This window comes from Micromys minutus, assembly GCF_963924665.1.
Source record: "Micromys minutus genome assembly, chromosome: 24".
In the NCBI taxonomy this organism is placed as follows: domain Eukaryota; kingdom Metazoa; phylum Chordata; class Mammalia; order Rodentia; family Muridae; genus Micromys; species Micromys minutus.
In genome coordinates this window covers 40,578,765-40,594,776 of record NC_137959.1, presented here as the reverse complement: position 1 = coordinate 40,594,776, position 16,012 = coordinate 40,578,765, and the positions used below count along the sequence as shown (strand labels likewise).

The 16,012-nt window shown below is 48.9% G+C and overlaps 1 protein-coding gene across 1 annotated transcript in view; it reads right to left on the bottom strand.

The window, feature by feature from the left end:
• The window catches only part of CDH13 (cadherin 13), a 961,236-nt gene extending 947,669 nt beyond the window's left edge, over positions 1-13,567 (bottom strand). The window contains exon 1 of the mRNA XM_080936858.1: positions 13,418-13,567. Within this exon, the coding sequence (XP_080792984.1) occupies positions 13,418-13,462 (45 nt within the window). The 5' untranslated portion in view covers positions 13,463-13,567. The remainder of the gene's footprint in view (positions 1-13,417) is intronic.
• Between the last annotated feature and the right edge of the window lie 2,445 nt (positions 13,568-16,012).

Below are 16,012 nucleotides of genomic sequence, written 5' to 3'. Positions count from 1 at the left end.
ATATCTAAGATGCTGGCAGCTTGCCTGCCACTGTGTGTGCTATGACTGAAGCTCCTCAGAGAGTTCCTTACACCCAGGGGTTTGGGAAGAGGGTGCAGCCTTTGAGAACTCCTCTTTGAAAGTTCAAATGTGTACTTAGATCTCAGAAATGCTCTTTTTTAAAAAAAGCATTGACCTCTGCTTGGCTGACTTCTCTGGGCCACTGCAGAGTTTCCCACAGATGATGTAACCATATTCTCTTGTGGACCCAGTGTCTCTTCAAAGCATACTACATGGTGGCACACCAAGAAAACTGACCAATGAGAACAGGATCAAACCTTCACGTGGCTTGACTTCGTCTTGGGAATGTTTAAGAACTAGAAGAAGAGAGTTGGAGAGATGGCTCAGTGATAAAGATGGCTGCCCTTCCAGAGGACCGGGGTTTCATTCCCAGCACCCACATAGCAGGCAGCAACCATCTATAACTCTATTTCCAGAAGATCTGATGCCCTCTTCTGGCCTCCATTTAGGAACCAAGCAAGCATGTGGTGCACAGACATACATGCAGACAAAATACCTGTACACATAAAATAAAAATACATTGTTTTTTTAAGAAGGAAGAAAAGAGGCTAATGAGGTGGCTCAATGAGTAAGACACACATACACACCAAACTACACAAAGCTCATAGGCTCTATCACACGCCACTCAGAGCTCTGAAGTTGTATGTCCCCAGCCATTAGTGGCCATTCCAACTATACCTGTTCCTTGAAGCTGAAGACCCTGGAAGGCACACACAGCCCCTGAGCATTGCCTTTACAAAGCCACACACACACACACACACACACACACACACACACACACACACACACATACACACACACACACTGACCTGAGCCTGGCTGAGAAACCAGCCCTTGGCCGCCCTTTCTGGTTGTTCTATGCATGGCTATGGACAGTCACTGTGCACTTAAACACTAAGGAGAAAAATGCAAAGAGCTAACCTATCTGTGAGGGCGAAGAAAGTCATCTTCAAAGTGTGGAGCCCTGGGACCTGCAGGACTCTGGGGGTTTAGAGGTGGTTCTGTTACACGGGAAAGTGAGAGGTGCTGTCTGTTAGCACAAGACCCACATGAGGCTTAGATCCCCTCTCTGTCACTGCCAAACCTGTCTGAGTCTTTGACACAAGGCCATAGCTCTTGCTGATTTGAGTAAATCCTAAATCCTTGGAGAACATGGCATCAACTTGAGCATAATTCCAGTTTTAGCATGCCAATCAAGTTCATTCCTCTCTCTTCTTCCTGCCCTCATGGAAGAGAGGTCAGACCTCTAGAATTGGTACAGTACATAGTCACACACTAAATTCTCAGCTCAGATGAGACTTATTACCCAAGAAGGGAAATCAGTGAGCTGTGTGTGTGTGTGTGTGTGTGTGTGTGTGTGTGTGTGTGTGTGTGTGTGTTGGGCAGGGGTGCCACAAAGGTAGAAGCAGCAGCAAGTGTAAGAAAAAATAGCAAGAGAGGGTCTTTCTGCAGGAGTGGGGTTTTTAGGGGAATAGTGGGGAAGTCTGCTCGGGTGAATTGGTAAATCCTGATTGGACATGTTAGCCAAACGGTGAATGTCGACTGTTGAACCTTAGTGTTTGGTCTTAGGAATGAGTCAGTGGCAAACTAAGATATTTACCTTGGGGCTAGCTTTAGGAATGTAGTCTAATGATTCTTAGCAAGGAGAAGGGTAAAGGACAAAACCTGTTAGCACCAAGTGTGCCATGCTCGGGCCTGCTTTCCACTCCACCCTACACTTCCTGAGCTGCTTGGGGTGAGGAACCTCTTTCTCCTCCAGGTTTCCTGTCAGCCCCTCAGACAGAGAGCCTGGGCTGGGCTAACAACCCGGTGGATGAAGAGGATCCTTAATGTACTTCACAAGTCAGAAAAACAGATGTGGAGAGCCCTGACTTTGTTCCTAATGGGCTCTGGTTACCCGCCACTTTCGGTCATGCAGGTGACTTTAATTGGATGAATCCAGCCCGAGGGAGTGGGAGGCAGGATCCGAGCTGCTAGCAAGAGTGAGATGTAGGCCCAAACTACTTAGGTCTCCATCTTGGTGCTGCCACCCTGCTAGCACCAAGTTTCTCACACCATCTCTATTTCTGTAACGGAGGGCACAGGAAACTGGTGGTTAATTTCCAAGATCAGTTGGATTTAGAATGACCCAGGAAACACACTACTGGGCCTGCCCGTGATGATGTCTCTGAAGAGGTTCAAAGGAAGAGGGAAGGCCCACCCTGAATGTGGGTGGTCGCCACCTTGTGGGCTGCACAGGGCTCGAGGGCTGAACAAAAAGAGGAAAGTGCACTGAATCCCCGAAACCCAGCATTCTTCTCTGCTTCTGGACTGTGGATGCCACGTGACCAGCAGTCTCACGCTCCAGCCGCCATGACACCTAGCCACAACAGACTGTACCTGTGAACTGAAACAAAATCATCCCTTTCTTCCTCAAAATGCCTCTTGTTCAGTGTTTGGTGACAGCAATAAGGGAGGGTGACAAATACAGTCATTTTCTGCAGCTTCCAAGATCATGGAAGTAAAATGCAATGGGACCATTCATGATGCGTGCCAGCAGCCAAAGTCCTGTGTGTGGGCACCAAGCATCCAGAGCCCTGTGCCCAGACTGCTGTTACCCAGAGTTGCTTGGTTTTCTGTCTAATTACATGTCATTGATAACAATCAATATGACACAAATCATGTCAAAATATACCTTGCTGTGGGCTTAGGGAATATGTGCATAGCACTGGTGGGCGTGTATCACACTACAATCCCATTTCAAAACATTCCTAGCAGCCTAAAGAAACCCCATATCCCCATAGTCCCTCCCTCTGGCCCCTCCCAAGCCCTAGGCAACCACTAACCTGTTTCCTGCTTCTCTAGGTTTGCCTCTCCCAGAACAGTTCCTTCCATTGCATAGACTCATAAGACATGTGGCCTTTTGTGTTTGAGACTGAGTTTGAGTCTCCACCCCAAAGCTGTGTGACCTTTATCAGGCCTCCAGGGTCTTTCCCATATGGGCAATGGGATCAGAATAGATTTGTCATTACAAAGACGTGGTAAGCTGATTCATTCAAAGCTCTGGAGATGGTCCCTCATAGTCAAAAGCACACAGAGAGGGCTCCTCCCCCATCCTCAACACCACAGAAACAGCCATTTTTGCTGCTCCTGTTTCTGCCTTCACAGCTCTCCTGCCCTCCCTGATGCATACCCAGGGGCAGAAGATATGACTAGAAGCCCAGCTTAAGGGATCACAAGGAGTTTCAACATGCACACATTTAACTACCATTTAAAATCTGGTTCTTTCAACAAGGAAAAGCAAGACAGAAAGAAAGAGAACAATGTCCCAACTGCAAATAAGTGTTGTGTGTTTATATCTTGCCTGTATTCTTTGTTATGCACTGTACATGGATGCATGCATTATACATTTCTTCCATATTGATTACAGCACAGGCTTGCATACACAAAACCACGCACACTGCACCTTAATGGGCAACTTCAAAGATTTCAAGGTTAATGACAACTCTGTGCTTGCTTTAAACCCTGACTTTATAACCCAACCACTGAGTAAAATTCATCTCCATTGTATGTCAACAATACCAATTTAGAATTATTCCAGATGAATTAAATCAACAATAACAAAGTGGAATCTCTCTAGATGAATTCAACCAACCAACCCACAGTCCGAAGCTGGATGGGAGGCTGCAATTGACTCTAATTGTTCAACACCCATCCACTGAGCACCATTTCTGTTCTCCACAAACTCACAGAATCATTTTGAAAGTAAACCATGTAATCATGGGGCTCAGAGGGTGGCAGAAGTAAGTTAAGAAAACATGGGAATATAGTAATCTCTTACCCAGGACCCAACAGACAGGAATGGCAGGAGCTGTAGGCCCCCCTCTTTCTCTCTCTTTGTCTCTTTCTTTCTCTCTGTCTCTGTCTGTCTCTCTTTATCTCATCTCTGTCTCTCTGTCTCTGTTTCCCCTCCTATCTCTTTCTGACTCTCTGTCTCTCTGTCTCTCTGTCTATCCTTCTCCATGTTTCTCTGTCTCTCACTGTCTCTCTCTATCTCATTTACTTTGTCATACTTCACAGTACTCACTCATTGCCCTGATAGACAGCATATGTTCTCCTGCTCAGCTGTGTCACTGTGACTAGTCACTGGAAGGCATCTGGTCTACCTTCCTCACTTCTGCATTCCCAGGGCCTTGAAGGGTGTTGCACACTTAGCCGATGCTTGGCAGTGATGACTTACTGAATGAGCAGGCAAGGGCCATTTCTTTCAGATGCCCCACTTTCCTTCCATCTGCTGCCCTACAGAGACTCTTCTCACCTCAGTTTGCCTACCTATTACCTCAACGGAGTGGATGCTTTATGTCAATAACAAGGCTAAGGTAACAACCCAGGGCATTCACAGAGTATGGTGATCTAGTGGGTAAAGGAGTATCTAGAGATGTGTGCTCACCCAAAATCAGAAGGCTCAAAAGAATGCCCATCAACTGAGGAGACAGTTCTGTTGATAAAGCTCAACATGAAGGCCATATATGTATATGCATGTAGAAGCCATATGCCCTTTCTCAGGTACCATTTATTTGGGATTTGTTGGAAGCTCTCATCTGGTTCTGAGACAGAGTTTCATCAGGTAGTCCTGGCTGGCCTGACCCTCACTATGTAGGTCAGGCTGGCCTTGAGCTTTCAGCACTCCCTGCCTCTGCCTCCAGAGTGCCAGGATCACAGACATGTGCCACCATGCCTGGGTCACCTAAGATTGCTTGTTTGTTTGTTTGTGAGACAGAGTCTCTCATACTTCTATGCCCATCTTTCAACCACATGAGAAGCTGATCCATTTCATAGATGAGACTACTGACGCTTCTTTGCTAAAGGTTGCACTGTGAATGAGATGGAGGCTTGAAATAGCTTCCAAGTTCATGGTGTGTGGGAGTCAGTTAATAATAACTTCCGAGACACCCGTTGTGATGTTTTAGGGAACTTACAGTTTGGAAGGTAAAAACCACCCACAGTGGGAGTATTTACACTACAGAAATGGTCAAATGGTGCAAACCACATGGTTTAGATTCTTTCTGAAAGAGGGGACGAGAGGAGAGAGAGAGAGAGAGAGAGAGAGAGAGAGAGAGAGAGAGAGAGAGAGAGAGAGAGAGAGAGAGAGAGATCCAGTTGTGAGGCATTTGACAGATCCCCATTGCCTGGCATCTAGTTGGATATTCTTACCCTGTGCTCAGAGCATGGAAGCTGTACCAACCCACCTTACTCTGGAAGACAGGCTTGTTAGCTTTCGTCAAATGACTCTGGAAGTGGGAGATCATTATTTTAGAAATATTTCTAGCATTGCTTATTGAATGTTCACAAAACCATTAAAAGGCTTGGCAAGGTTTCTCCCAAATGTCTTTTGCATGAAAAGTCTCAGAGATTGGTTAATTGCACAGGTCTGGGTCACTCCAATCAAGAACATATCCAGGCTCCTAAGGTGCACTCCCCAAGGCAGGTATACACAGGATTTGGGGACAACCATCTAATGGTGTCCAGATGTTCCTCTATGCACTACATGGTCTGGCTAGCACCCCTACAACACACATACACTCACGGCTCAGCTATTATCAAGTGCCTATGTTCTTCTTTGAATGGCAAGTTCCTATTAGAAAAGCCAGAACAGAAGCAGGGCCCCTTCCCCTTCAGCCCGTGTATGACATATCAAAGCCAGGTACCCCCATACCCTGCAGGCTCTCCCTGCAAGTGCTGTTAACCACTTTCCTAAGTGTCCTGTCCCCTCTTCTCTAGGTGCCTCCCCTTCATGAGCTAAGGCCCATAATGTTTTCTCCCAGCCATATCCCCCTCCAGACATTTGCTGCCCGGAAGCTGGATGGCCTTCTGAAAGTAGAAACCAGACCATGTCATTCTTTGTGATCTACATGGCTGCCCATCATTTGGAAACAAACACTGAAATTCTTGAAGTGATCAACAGAGACCCAAGGGCTTACTACCTTTTGGCCACACCCCTTACCACTGCCCAGGCTGGGTTGGTTCCTTCTGTACACAGGGTTCACTCTCAGTCTGTGCCATCCTCCTGGAATGCCTCTCCCATGCCCACCTTCTCCTAGGCTTCACTACAGCTTCTTCCTCCTGAAGCTTTGAGCTCTGTCATGAGGCTGTCAGAGAAGTCTCCTAGACCATTTATCTGGGTCTGATGCCTTTCTTATTTCCATTATCCATCTGTTCATCCATTCATGTTTGCCGGGTGCCTACGCTGTGCCAGGCACTGTTGTGGGCCAATGCAGGCCTGAAGGAATCAGTTGACAGCAACATGGGCCATCACGGGGTGGATATTTCAGTAGGGGCGAGAGATAAAAAGTGGACAAGCGCAGTGTGTATGGTGGTGCGACCTCACACAATGGCGTTGTCTTCCTTCACAGTGGTTGTCTTGCTTTTAAATTATTCATTAATTGATATTGATTCCTCCCTGCCAAGGAGAGAGCCCCGAGAGAACAGAAACTGAATTGGCCATATTAGCAGCAGGACCCTAAAGGCACCACTGTTACATGAAACACAGTAGACGTCACAGAAATCCCAGGTATCTCTAGGCATGCTGCTCCAAAGTAAATTCTCCAAAGAAAAACTTTATTTCAGTCCTGAGGCCTGAGAGGGAGAGTCCCAGATGGTTGAAACCCTCGCCACGCCCTTTTGAAATGTCTCTATGCACCGACTTTGCCTGTAATTTTGACTTAACTCAAGGGCCAGCTGACTTCGTCTGCAAAGAGACAGATGGCATTGAGGGCCAGGCAGCCTGAACTCTGTTGTTAAAGCACAAAGCAGCCGTAACAATTCTATAAACGAAAGAGGTGTGGCTTCGGTCCAAGAAAACTATTTATAAAAACATGCTTCAGGCAGGAACCGGCCCACAGGCTATAACTTGTCACCTATGAGTCAGATGTCCCCAAATGCCCACAGTTCATGGCAGCTGAGGGTGAGCCTGCCCAGCCCATCAGAGCTATGGCTTCTACAGCAATCCGAAAGCACATGCTTTAGGAGCCCCAAGCTACCCTCTCTGTCCTGGATCACACAACAGAAACGGTACTCTCCCACCTGGGAGGGAGGCAACTGCCTGGGGAATGGAGGCAGGGATGCAGGATGCCACATTCCTTTGCAGGTCTCCATGCTCTGCAGGAGGATGAGCTCATTTCTGCCCTTCCCTAGGTATGTGTCAGGATTTCTACCCTCCACCCAGCCTGGCTTGTGTTCATCTGAGAGACACAGCGTCTTTGTGCCTCTGCAGAAGATTGGTGACACTGGACGGTGTCTTTGAAGTTAGATGTGACATGCCAAAACACGCCTACTGCTAATGGTAATTTTCAAGAACTTGACTTTGGCTGGAAGTGAAAAAAAATCACTTTACTTCTGGATTGTGTAGTTATTTTTACCCTCCTTTGGGGCTTGGTGGCTGGGAGTTGTAGTTATGGCAAAAAGTTCCCAGAGGCCTGCCCAAAACAGTGGGACGAGACACACGGGTTACTGTAGTGTTTATGGAGCCAGAGAACAAAATCTACAACACTGACACTGTATTCAAGACCACGGTACGTATCAAATGTTCAAGACAGATGTGGAACATTACCAGTAGTGTGGAGGTTTGAATGACAAATAGCCTCCATCGATTGGCTCATGGGTTCAAACACTTGGATCCCAGTTGGGGGCATTGTCTGGGAAGCTGATGCACCCTTGCAGAAGTATATACCACTGGGGCAGGCTTGGGGTTCATAGCCTTGCCTCACTTCTGTTTGTTCTCTGCTTTGGACTCACAGTCGAGAATGTGATCTCTCGGCTTCCTGCTCCTGCCCCCTGGCTGCTGATGCATGAGGATCTTGAGGATGTAAGATATTACAGGTCACATATCATATCTCTAACATACCAGGATTCACAGTGACTCAGTGCTGCAGGGTGCTCGGTCTGGGTACTGTTAATCCCCAAGAGCACTGATGATATGTTCTGAGGGAGGAAGGGGGTCATCTTGGTACCTACTCCCACATCTGTGCATTTCATCACAGGGATCCAAAGTCACCTGCTCCTCCCTTTCACTATCATCATTACTGTGTGCCACTATTATGATGTGAATGTGTGTGACGTATGTACGCACGCAGGAGGACAAGTGTACACACTTGTGTGTACTTGTTCAGGGTCTACAGGAGAGCATAGGGTGTTCTGCTCAGTCACTCCCAGTCTTATTGCCTAGAGATGGGTTTTCTCACTGAATTTGGAGGTAGGTTGGGGGGCCACCAAGCCCTAGTGATCCTTCTGGCTCCCTCTGTCATAGCGCTGAGGTTTCAGGCACATTGGTTTGGAGGATTTTAAACCCAAGTCTTGATGCTTACACAATACTCTTACCCTCAGGGCCAATATCCCATCCCTGCACAACTTCCTTTCAAAGTAACACATCACTAAGAAGTTACCCATGTTGGTTGGCTTGAGCCTCAGTTTATGACAGCAGAGTCAGTCAGTGATAAGGTCAAGTAGGCTGAATTCCTATAGTGGGTGCTGCATTTTGGGGAGGGGCTGGGGAGGTTCCTGGCCAAGTGCAAAGCAGGTTCTGCCCAGAAGTGGCAAGAGTGGCTTAGCTTCTGCCAACCAGCACCACACAGAAAGAGAGCTTAAATAGCCAGGACCACTGAGCTTTGGGGAAATGCAGGAAACCAGAAGCATCATTCAAAGGTATTGATGTCATGAATTTGAAAAGATTTGGGCAGCAGTTGCCTCCATGGGTTCAAGCAGACCAGGGACTGCCAGTCAGCAATCCCAGTCCAGAAGCCAGAGTGAAATCTTGGGACAGATCCCATCAAGCAGATGGCAGGGGCTTCAGACTGCTAATCACCAGTCCACCTCCCCCACTGGGCTCTGCCTAGGTGGGGACAAGTCTCAGATGTCAGTTCTCTTCACTAGTCTTATCCCAGGAGAGAAGAGTGACTCTCTCCCTTAGCTCCAGGATAGAGCCACCATCCTACATCTGTGGTGGCAGAGGAGACAAGCCCTGGAGAATTGTGTTGGCAGCATCCCTCCGGAGGCAGATTCTCCAAGGCGTCTGGACACCTTGCTGACAGCTAAATGGAAGGAGGGCCCAAGCCTCTGGTTACTTGATTTGATTCTACTGGACTGGTCATTGTGATTGGATGACAGACGAGTATTTCCTTCTCCTTTTCAAGAGGTGTTGGAGCATAAGCTGAGACCGGGGGATTCACTCTTCTGCATGGTGTGTCTTGGGGAAAAAAATTATCTTCCTTCCCAGACAGAATGGTTTCTGCCTCTGCTGCCTGAAGCCCAAAGCCAGATCTGACCCAACTCAAAATGCCAGCAAATGTTCGAACTTCCTCATAGCCCATAATGTGTTGTCTGCAAAGTCCTTTGAAAATGATTCCTGCACTTGCCCTCCAAGGAAGGCAGGATGGAGGAGTGAAGGCAGCACAGAGGCCACAACAATAAATACAAAGGGGAGAGAGGAGGATGAACAGACAGTGTGAGGGGGTAATAGAACCTCCCGTTCAGGACCGTGTGCAGCAGAAAATCCGCAATAGAGAGTCTTGTTCTGAAGGACCCGCTTTGCTTCACATGGATTCTCCAGAATCAGAGCTGCAGGCTGAGAATTTTGAAAGGCTGTGGATGGAGCCCCCTTCTGGAGAAAATTTTCATCAGGTACAAAACAAGATCAAAACACAGAGATGGGCATGTGTGTGCACACACACAACCGCAAAACGATTTGAGGCTGTTAAGATAATGTGCCCGTCAGTCAGGTAGGGATAGAAATCGTAGCTTTGTCTTTCTCTTGACTTCCATAAAATTGAAGTTATCTGGGCTCCTCGGATAGTTGTGCTTTTAGATAGACCTGAACTTCCCCTTCATCTAGAGACTTAACCTCAGGTGACCAAAGGATTGTCATATCAAAGTCCTAATTCCTTAAGATAGTACCATGGCTGGATATATATAAAATCATATATATATATATATATATATATGAGATTTTACTTTAACACACAGAGGATCCTTCTAGAAGAGAGGAGGTAGAAGAGGAAGATCTGCTAAGAAGACCTTTGAGGCTTCCAGTAACAGGGTAGAATTACATAAATCCAGGCCACTTATTCAGCCTGGCTGGTGTATTTAAACTATTTTGGGACTTGCTAAAAATATTTATAATAATGTTTAGACATGTGAACTTTGCCCACTTTAAGTCCTTGGTTCCCCAGAACTTCTGAAACAGTGCAGGCTGCCGTAAGTGGGAGCCACAGGCTGATGTGGCCTCTCAGACTCTGAGTCCCTGCCCTTTGCACATGAACCAAGCTCTTGAAATAGAACGGGCAGAGTGGTAGCCCTGTGAGGAGATGTGGAGACTCACTTAAAGTCCTGAAAGGCAAGACTCTCACTCTCTGGAGGAACTTTCCACTTTAAACCAAGGGACAGAATCCCGTGGAATACTTCTGGGAACTCGTGGAGGGACAAGTCTCAAGACCTGAGCCACTCCCTAGAAATTAATTCTTGGGGGATTGCTCATGCATTGTGAGAAGCTGGGCAGGGTGGAAGCGAGGCCTCATGGGAGTGGGCAATCCCTACCACGGCGGAATTTCTAACTCACACTTCTGCTCGTTTGTGTCCGTGGCCAAATTCCAGCTGTTACTTCCGGGACAGGTTTTCCCAGAACACCCAGGGGGAGAAAAGCGGTCTTCCAGTCCTTATTGTTTAGAACCCCCCCAGCCCCACCCCCAATCCATGCAAATGTGGAAGGTGGCAAATCTGCCAATGAGCAGCCAGAGGCTGATAGCTTCCAAGCTGGGCCCAGTGCCTGCTGTACGTAGGACTTCGTGGAAAAACACACACAGGCTTGCCCTAGCTCCACAGGGCAGTGAGTAATTTGCCTTTTCACATTGTTTTTGTCTTTCCTCTGTTTTATTTCTGCCTCAGGAAAGTTTGGGTTGGGTCTGTTGACTCAGAGGCTCTGAGACATACACCCCCCACCACCACACATACACGTGTTCATTTTTCTTGATGGCACAAAGAACTCCCCCCCCCCCCCCCCCCCCCCCGCATTTAAGCCTCTTGCTGGTGAACTCAACTGCACCTTGCATGGGGTGGAGACTTTTCCCTCCAGGTGCTTCAGCCAGGAGAACATCAGTTACTACCCTCATGCAGATGAACGTCCTGATTATGCAAGACAATCAAAGTGAGAGTTAAGCCCCTCTGGGCTGGCCACTTATTTCCAGTTCAGAAGCAACTGAGTGTGCTTTCAAAGCTGCCTGGGCTAGCCGGCCCTGCAGGAGAAGACACAGGGGTTGCTTTGCAGAGGTACCCGGATGGAAGCCCCTAACCCCAGGAGAGGCTCGCCGGAACACCCCCACAGTCTGCTTTGCTCATAGAAAAGCATCACTTTGGATGTGCCCTGGAACCTAATACAAACTAAGACAGGAGGACTACAAAAGTCCCGGGTAAGGCAAGAATTCCTGCCCCAGATGCCAAGGGCTCCCAGAGAGGCGGGACTTGTGAAATACACTGCCCAGGGCTGCCTGTTGCATGCTGCCTGGTCTACCCAGCAGTTCCAGGGCTGATGGTAATTGGTTCTTCTACTGTAGAGAACCTGGGAGCTCAGACAGGGTGAACGACTTGCTCGTGGTGATTGTACTAGCAGCAGAGAGCATAAAGAATCTGTCTAAATCTTTCTATCCAGGTGCGCTCTGCCCCACCTAAGTAAATTGGGAGACACACAACCTTCTGCCTTAGGGATAGTTAGAGCCCTGGAGATGTGGGAAGCTGCCTCAAACACAGATTCCATAGCAGGGCCCTAGGGAATTAGCTAGCAAGCAAACCTCTGGTGGAAAAGAACAACTGTGTATACCCCACGACTGTGTGTCCACTGAAGGAGATGTCAGAAGTCAGGATAGGAGAGCCTGCCTAGCAATAAGGATCTTACTCTTAGCAGGGTCTCTCTCTCTCTCTCTCTCTCTCTCTCTCTCTCTCTCTGTGTGTGTGTGTGTGTGTGTGTGTGTGTGTGTGTGTGACACATACACAGGTAGCTTCTATGGTCATTGCATTTTGGGGGTGCCGGCCCCTCTCCAGCAGCCAGCTCCCTTTAGAAAGCTTCCTATAGAACCCTGACTTCCTCTCCTCTTTCCCATTCGATGCTCAACCCTGTGCCTCGTCCACTCGCACCCAAGAATCCTGCACAGAAACTCAACACCCATGCCCCAGGCATCCCCCTCCTCCTTCGTTTTCTCTGCGTTGCCCTGCACTTCTGCAAGCACCCACTTGTAGGCTGCTAGCTCTAGGTCCCAGAGGCTGCCTGAAAGGACAAGGAGGGACTGAACCAGTATGCCAGTATGCTTTCTGGAGCTTCAGTCCCCAGAGGAGGGCTGGGCGTGCCCCCTCAGCCTCCAATGCCTCTGGCCTGTCCTCTAGGTAGTGCTTTCCTACACCCAAACTTCCAGGGATCTCCGAGCTTCAGCCGGACTGAGGAGAGCCCCAGCATGCCCCCCTTGCTCTGCCAACCCTGCCCTGGCACCGCAACGATCTGGAGGGTTATCCGCTAGGCAGCTGCAGCCTGGTGAGGAGGCTTGAACTTTTCCTTATGCTCAGCGCCACCCGCCCGCCCGGGGAAGACAACAGAGGCTGCAGCCTGGGCTTGGGCAGGAGCTCCAGCTGTCTGGACAATGGGGGCTCAAGGGGCTGGGGGTAGTGGGCCTGCGCTATGGAGAGGGGACCGTGCTCAGGCCCCTTGGAGCCTGGAGCTGGAGAGCCGGACGACCTCAAAGCGAGAGCGGCGGCGGGCGCCTTGCTTTGAAAGACAGCAGCAGCCGGGCTGCGGAGATCCGCTGGCGGGAGGTGCCTTGCAGCTCGCCAGTCGAGCTGGGCGAAGAGAGGACGAGCGCCCCGGGAAGTCAGTGATGCCAGCTCCGGCCTCTCCCAGCCCGGCAGCCGGCCCAACCGAATGGCTCTTTCCGGGCTAAGGCACAGGGCTACGGGGCAAGCACAATTCCTAGGAGTCGCCTCGAAAGGAGTGTGTATCCGATGCATGAACCTCTGAAGGAGGCAAACCAAAGTTACCCCACTTGATGTCAGCCAGAATGTCGCCTTTGCTTGCAAAAAGGCTCTGTCCTCCCCTTTACACACACACACACACACACACACACACACACACACACACACACACACACGCCGAGACTAACCGGCAAGAGGAGCCAGGCCCCTCTAGGATCGGAGCTGGGGGTGACCTCGCATCTGAGCTAGTCGGGTCTCTGCACAGCGGTTAGCAGAAGCCCGGCGACCCTCTGATCGCTCCTGGGCATCACCAAGCAGGGCGATCTGAATGCAGAAAGCTGGTGGGAGCGCGCTGACTGCGGCTCACATTCCCTACCTGGGACAGCAGAACGCACAGGGTGAGCGGAGTTCTCAGCTGCATCTTGCCCGACTAGAAGAAGCGCCTGGCGGCGTTTGCATTCACACACGCGGCTGCACTGAGCATATTTTCCGTGGGAGCCAGCCTTTGAGGAGAGGCTCTGCCTCGCCAGCCAGCCAACTTCCCAAATAGATCAGCGGCAGCATCGCGAAAGCATTGGGTAGCGGCTGATGACCAGGACCAATGGCTTTACAAGACGGATTCCTTCATAACGCTCCCTCGTTTTGCATGGCAGATAGGGGCGAGCACCTCGCAGGGAGAGAGCCCCCTCCGAGCAAGGAGGCGGCACGTTGGCTTGCCTTTTTTTTTTTTCCTTTTTTTTTTTTTTTTTTTTTTTTTGGACTCCTGGGGCCCAGCCTCACAAATCAGGCTGGGCAATGCCAGCTGATTCCACTTTCCCTAAGAACTGGGATTGCAACCCGGACCCGCAGCCCCTTCTAACACATTGCAAAAAAGATTCTCTTTATTAAAATGTTAATAAGATCCACTTTATTCCCAATGAATCATATAAAATGATCCGGGCAGCACCAGCCCTCTATGCCCTCAAAGCCTTGCTGGTACATTTCTTTGGCTTTGCTTTTCTTTGCCCCCTCTTCCTCTCCCACCTCCACAAAGTGGCTCAGCCACGGTAGTGTTTGGTGTTTTCTGCCATCACCACAAATCACAGAGAGGACAGATCAATTCTAGCTTGCAGGAAAAATCCATCCAGGAGCAATAGATTTTATTAACTGCTCAGGTGAGGGTGGGACTGGTCGCCACTCTACAAGTGTGAACCTGGCACCAAAGCCAGGAGCAGGACTTGAGCAAATTCTGCCCCCCCCCCATGTGGATGTGACCTTTCAGAGTCCCTGAGCTATTCCCAAGGGCTCCCAAACAGTACTAGCCATGGCTCAAGGAATCAACTGGGGCGTGCTGGAGCCTGGAGAAACATTTCTTCTCTCACAGAGATCTAAAGCTAAGGCAGTAAAGTCCTCATTTTTATGCAGCCTTCTTCCTGAGAGGACTTACGGGCTTTACAATAAAAGCATTTATCCAACTGAGATAGAACACTTGGGCCACAAGAAAGTTTAGAAAGCTAAAACTTTAACTCCCAACTGCAACTGGTTTGCTGTGATTTGGACACATGAGCTTCCTAGTGGCCAAAGCAATATGAGGGGAAAAAAAAATGAGTGACATCATTTTTGTTGTAGAAAATAAGTACAAGTTACATTCAATACTGGTATAAATATGACACCTGGTGTCTGTCATAGCTGGAAATGCCAGCATAGGGTCTGGAATAACGAGACAGCGATTGGTATATATTAAAGAATAGATAGGTAAGTCAATCAAGAATTAGCAGAAGGTGAGGAGGGTCCCAGAGTCTGGAACCGGACTAGCTTGCTGACACCCCAACTCTTTACCCAATGCAAGTTACCCAGATTCTGTGTCTCCATTTGTCTTCTGGTTAAAACTAAGGTCATACTGAGGGTTCAGTGGTAAAAGAAGCCCCCCATACATTCAAGCTGACATGCTTTCTAAAATTCCTGCCTTGTCTGCCCCTTGGTCATAAGGTCATAGCATGTGATTCCCACCCACGCCCCCACTCGCAAGGGCCTTGGTGACAACGCTTTCACATCTGGGGCTTGGTTGTTTTAGCCAACTGCACACTCTACAGACAGCAATGCCATCCAGAGAGGCCGCAGAAGGTGCTGAGGAAACTGCTGCCTCATCTGTTCTCACCTGAGCACCTAAACAGCGCCATCTGCCCTGAGAATTTCATAAAGAAGTCCTTTAGTGGATGATATGCCCTAAGAGGACAGTGTATGGAAATCCATACCCATGTTGCCACTGGGAGATAACGGATAAGCATGGAAACTATAGAGATCCAAATAAAGACATCTGAAATCTCTTTATTACTCTCTATTCCAGGAAAATGGTCATCTGGTCTACCAGGGGCCAGCTACTCCGAGGCAAGAGGTTAGTAAATATAGATAGGAGACAGAAAAGAGGTAAGTTCAGCTCAGAAGATGGAAAATCAAGGTGAGGTGCACTGGTAGAATTCCTTATAACAACAGCTCTGCCCAAGGAGGCCCCTCATTGAGTAGAGAGGGTCCTAGGCTGCCTGTCCTCAGCTACAGTTGGTGTTCTTCCTTTGTACATTGGTCAGCCTTCCTGCACTCTCCCTGATCCATCATCCTTAGTGTCTCTCTCGGAACATATCTAGTCTTCCACCTCTAAGTAAATGTCAGGGTTAGACTTGTTTCCAATTGGGGTGTAGCATGTGACCAGATCTAGCCACGGAGCTGTGATTGAGAATGGCACATGTCACTGCAAAGGCTGGGTGACACTCAGCCACTGTCAGGCAGGATGGTTGGTTTCCCTGGTAATAGGGATCAGGGGCATTAGTGCAAAGTGCCTTTAAAAAGGAGTGTTCTCAGGGAAATGTCTGCAGGAAGAGAACATAGAAACAGATGTGAAGAAGGCACAGTCACAAGAGAGGATCTGTCCATCCCAGAGCCCTCAGGTTAGAACAGCCCTTCAGACTTGACCCTGGTAGTGTCAGAGGTTCATGGG